General features: G+C 28.6%; 1 protein-coding gene across 1 annotated transcript; it reads left to right on the forward strand.

Annotated features, from left to right (window-relative positions):
* The first annotated feature begins 3,617 nt into the window (after window positions 1–3,617).
* Window positions 3,618–5,190, forward strand: LOC140919965 (protein FAR1-RELATED SEQUENCE 5-like). The gene is made up of 2 exons (XM_073367254.1): window positions 3,618–4,907; window positions 5,001–5,190. Exons 1-2 carry the CDS (start codon window positions 3,670–3,672, stop codon window positions 5,188–5,190), a joined length of 1,428 nt encoding a protein of 475 aa, XP_073223355.1. The 5' UTR covers window positions 3,618–3,669.
* Window positions 5,191–6,000: the final 810 nt, after the last annotated feature.

Genomic DNA, 6,000 nt, shown 5'->3' on the forward strand with positions numbered 1-6,000 from the left:
ATGAGTATATATATAAAAGAATAGAATTGTTTAGAATTGTCTAAAATACCCTTACTACTAATATATAATAATATTATCTAACAATATATATGATTTGCTCAAACTCACTCATGTATTGTTTTATGTAGCTTTTTGTTTTTTGTCTACTTCAATCTTCAAGGAAAAACATGAACCACTACGTCTCTTTTTTTTGCTGTTTATATGTCTGTTAGAGAAAATATATTAATTTTTTTTTAGTGTTTGAAAGGTGAAAAAATAAACTGCCTTGCGTATAACATCAGTGGAGAATGTGAAAAATTGTTGGGCGTGGTGCAAAATTGACTGGGATTTTATAAATCCACATGCAATCAGATTCCAAATCCTTCTTATCCTCTTTTCAAGAATTTACTCTGCCACCATTCACATAGTCATGTGGACACACGTGTGCACATAATTTGGCTTAATTACAAGGATTCTATTTTAAATTGGGTATGAGATTTTTTCTATAATTTCTAAAATATTATTCATTTTATATATACACACACATGGTAACGAGAATTGGTGTCGACACACATTTAACACTAAGCCTAGAACAAACTGACGAGTCATATTAGGCGAGCTGAGTATATATAGAGGTAAGATATGTAAAAATCTCACTAAATATAATTAATCATATACTATTATAATGTAGTAAAATTTATGTGTTAATTATTTTAAAATAAATTTTCTCTTTTTGTTTTTTCAAAAATAAAAATTAATGTTCTATTATTAAGCATGAATATTCATAATGAGACAATCTGCTACATGCAGTCCATTCTATGTGATAAACAAATCATTTATCATTTTTGAATCGAAACACAAAATCGTTATTTTTAAATAAATAAAAAATTGTCAAACTTTTATTAAATTTTATACAAAAATTTTATCAAATTTTTATAAATTAAAACGGCGAACATCTCTATTATACGAGTGATAAACTATAACATTAATATTTATTAAAGTAATTTATTATAATTTAGAAAATAATTACATGTGAGTCTGATATAAATATTTTTGAATCTTCAGAAAAATGGCAACTCCAAATCATTATATATGGTCAAAGTTCTCTGTGAACTCTAATGCAATAAATAGTTAAATATGACATCAATACAAATTGTTATTGCATTTGAGGTTAAGACTCTGTCGCTGGTTTTGGTGGCTATGCAGCATGTTAGGAATAAATATTAGAGAATATTATATCGAACCTCTTCCACCAATTGTTATTAAGTTTTACATTGTTTTCCTTTTTCAAGTGTAATTTTACTTTTTAAATATAAAAACTGTGTGCATAATACACGTTTAAATGCGAGGGTCGATTTTCTCTTATCCAAACACATGTTTGCATGTGCATATGCGTTTCAATCTATAATTCTATGCCCAACTTCAACTACGTATATTCTATATATATGTATAACACTATTTACGTTAATAATATATTTTTATTACATTTAAAAATAATTTAGAGATTATTTTTTTGAAATAAAACATAAACTATTTCATATTTGTTTAAAATTAAAAGAAAAATATTTTGTATTTCTTTATTTTTTTGTTAAAATTATTGTCTCCACAAAAATAACTAGTATATCTTTTTATTTTCAATATAAAAATAATTTTTTAATAAAATAATTTAAAAAACTTATACAAATATAAGTAAAATTTCAAAAATAATTTTTTCATTTAAAAAAACATTATATTCTCAAATAATTTTAAGCAAATACACACTATTAATAAGATGTTTAAATATGATTTCGTAAAAAAATAAATTTAAGTATGCTTTCATTAATCAATGCAAATATAATTTTGATTTTATTTTTTATAAAAAAAATAATATATATATATATATATATATACATATTCTTCAAAGTTAGATGTCATCACTTTTTGTCTTAAGGTTAGCTTCTATTGCAAAAACGTTAACGTGGACTATGAATGGTCTACGTGGCACATTTGATTTGATATATCCACCTTTTTTTTTCTTACTCAACTCATAAAATAATTTACTTGATATTTTATAAATAAATTAATAAATAAACTTACCTCCATCTTCTTTAAGGAGACACTCCTTTCAATTAAATTCCAGCGTGCATCCGAAGAACAAGGGAAATGCTTATGTTATTCTTCATTTTCAACTTATTTGCACGTGACCGTGGTCAAATAAAAGCAGTACCACGCCGTACTAATAATCTTCAACACCACTTAATAAATAATATACACTGATCACAAACAATACAGACATTGCGTAAATAATATAGGAGTATTTTTTAAAAACTCTACCAATTATTGTCCCTAATAACGATTTTTTCTTTTAGTTTTTATTATGTATTTTAAGGATTTTATTATGGATGAACAATATGTAAATTACATTTTGTGAGTAGTATTCAGTCATTGCTAATAAAGATAAAAAAATAATTTTTACTATAGAAAAAGTAAATAAATATAAAAGAAAATTATTATTTTATAGTGATTACACACTTATATATGCACTAATAGAAGTTGCGAAAACTAGAGTTTTTATTTCCTTTTCGTTATTCACTTATGTACTTTATATTTATTTATTTTGGTTTGTATAATTTATATTTTTTACTTTTAGTTTATGTAATTATATTTTTTTTTCATTGGATTGACATTTCAATAAAGTATAATTACACTAAAAACATAATATTTTACATTTTTTTTTTTTTTTTTTTTTTTTGTTGAAAAGAAAGACTAAAATAGATAGTTACTCCTATTATACACCAAATCTGTCCAAAATGGAACATCGCAATAGAGAATCAATATTGATTATTTTCTTCCATTTCCTTTACTTTTACTATTGTTCTCATTTGTAGTTGTTGTTGGCATGTGTCTAAAATGCACCCCAGTTAAAATCCAGCTCATACATGCCATAATTTTACACTTCGAGTTTTGTACCAGACACCCCCCCAATTTGACCTGCCACCCCCCCACTATTTTTTAAAGACTAAAATACCCTTTTGTAAAACAGTATAATATTATTTTAAAAATTATCATTCAGATTTCACACCCCACCACCTTCGAAAATTTACAAAACAAAATGTTGGATTCGAAACTTTAAATTTTCGAAATGAATTTTAGTAAGTTACTCGAAAATTTTGCTATTTTAAAACCTTCGAAATGCAGTTTATTTAAAAAAATACAAAATTTCGAAACTTTGGATAAATGCCAAATTTTCGAAATAGACAGTTTCGAAACTTTGCTTGCATTTGAATGTTTCGAAATAGAGTTATGCTTCGAACATTTGGTTTTTGATGAAACCTTCGAAATGTAGTTTCGAAACATTCGATTCTTCAAAATGCATTTTCTACTTCGGAAGTTTGCTTTTCACCAAAGTTTCGAAATGCATTTTGGTCTTCGAAAGTTTCATTTTTCACAAACTTTCGAAATGTAAGAATGTTTCGAACTTTTCATTTAGTTAAAGTTTCGAAATGTGTTTTATTATTTTTTTAAATTCAATATTTATGTTATAAATTATTTTTAAATGTTTTTTAAATTAAATATTTAAAATATTATATTTAATTAAATTTGTTACTAATTTTGAAATTAGGTATGAGCAGAGTTGAAGTATCTGCTTCAAAAAATGTTATAGATACTACAGAAAAATTCACCACTGATCAGGTATTATTATAACTACTGATGAATCATCACCGATTAAATATTTCTTATAGTTATATGGTTAATTTTTATTTGAAACATATTTTGCAGGTATTTTCTTCTCGAGAAGCTGTATTTGAATGGGCAAAAGCGATTGGAAGACAAAATGGAATTTTAATTGTTACCATTCGATCAGATAAAGCAAACGGAATTAGGGGAAGAAAAGACAAATTGATTTTGGGATGCGAAAGAGGTGGAAGATATAAATCAGAATCAAAAAAATCAGTAACTTGCTCTCATAAGGAAAACTGTCCATTTACTCTCAGATGTGTACCATTAAGTGTCGGTGAAGGATGGAAAATTAGTGTTCGTTGTGGGACACACAATCATGAATTACTTGATACTGTAACCGGTCATTCCTATTTGGGGCGTTTAAACGAAGAAGAGAGGAAATTTGTCAATGATATGACAAAGTATAAGCTTGCACCCAGATTCATTCTAAATGCTTTGAAAGTGAGAAATGAAACCAATGTCACTATTCCCAGTCAAATATATAAAGCAAGGAGTACTTATCGATCATCATTGAGAGGTCCGTACACAGAAATGCAGCATCTGTTGAAGTTAATACAACAAGAAAATTATGTGCATTGGACAAGAAGACGGGAAAATTCTGATATTTTGAGAGATATTTTTTGGACGCATCCTGACTGTATAAAGTTGTTAAACACATTTCATTTTGTTTTGATATGTGATAGCACATACAAAACAAACAGATATCGGTTGCCATTACTTGAAATAGTCGGTGTCACTTCTACTAGTTTGACATTTTCAGTTGGGTTTGCTTATTTGGAAAAAGAGCGACAAGATAACTTCATCTGGGCATTTGAGAAGGTACGAATGTTGTTCAAATCTGAGTCTTTGATTTCTAAAGTTATTGTGACTGATAGAGATCTTGCCATGATGAATGCGATTAGTGTTGTGTTTCCTACTTCAATACATTTGCTATGTCGTTTTCATATTGAAAAAAATGTTGGGGCAAGATGCAAACAATATGTCAAAAAAGATAGACAAGAAGAAGTAATGGATTTATGGAAAAAGATTGTCTATTCGACTAGTGTGGAAGAGTATGATCATCATTTGCAACAATTTGAGATATTGTGTGCCGATATTATTCTTTTTGTTGATTATGTGAAAGATTCATGGTTAACACCTTACAAAGAAAGGTTTGTCAACGTTTGGACCAATAGAGTGATGCATTTGGGGAACACAACATCTAACAGGTATTTTTAAAATATGAATTGTGTTGTTTTAGCAAACATGATTTACTAGTTTATGTGATTTGTTTTAATTTGTGTTATTTAATTTATTTGTAGAGTTGAGTCTGCTCATTGGAGATTGAAAAACATGCTTCAAACTAGTGTTGGTGATTTATGTAAAAGCTGGGATGCAGTGAATATGATGTTGAAGAACCAAATATGTATCATTCAGTCTTCTTTTCAGAAAACCATCAAGGATGTTGAGCACGGGTATAATTCACAATTTTTTCAAGGCAAAGGTGCGTGAAGTTGTATTTCCACATACCACATCAATACTTGCGTGAAGTTGTATTTCCACATACCACATCAATACTTGTAACATTTTTTTTATTCAGATCAAATTGAAGTCTGATTGTCCTTTGCCACCTACGTCACAAAAATGGAAAGACTTTTGTAGTGACACAGCAAAGAGTTGGGAAGTAGCTTATGCAGCACGTATGAAGCATTGGGAACGCATTGATCCATCATTTATCAGATCATCTTGTATTTCATTAAATGAAGATTAGAATATGTTGTGTATCACTGTTTATGGATTATTATAATATCTTGTTTTATCATTTTCAGTATCTTTTATTATGAATTAACTTAAAATAAATGCGGATTAACATAACACATAACACAATCACTAAACATATCACATAATCCCAAAATATCTCAAATTACAGTACATAACACATAACACAAAATATATCAAATTACTAAACATCGTACATAAGACATAACTCACTTAAAATCTCATAAATTTCACTAAACGGCTCTACCAAGTTAATGCCTCTACGTACAAGCTCAGCTGTTCTACGATCTCGGTCAGACGATGACGGACCAGCATGTGCAGCAGATGATGTACCCACATGTGCAGCAGATGATGGATGGTGAGATGGATGCTCAGAGGATGTACCCGCATGTGCAGTAGACCGAGGAATGATCAGAGGATGTGACACAGACATGTACCATGGATAATAGTCCTCAGTGACCTCTCCAGGAAAACTCGCAACATGATATAGCCTCCGAAACGCCGATACAGATGACTGCATAGTAGTCTGCCACACCCAATCTA

Source organism: Cicer arietinum, chromosome 4 (assembly GCF_000331145.2).
Source record: "Cicer arietinum cultivar CDC Frontier isolate Library 1 chromosome 4, Cicar.CDCFrontier_v2.0, whole genome shotgun sequence".
NCBI lineage: Eukaryota > Viridiplantae > Streptophyta > Magnoliopsida > Fabales > Fabaceae > Cicer > Cicer arietinum.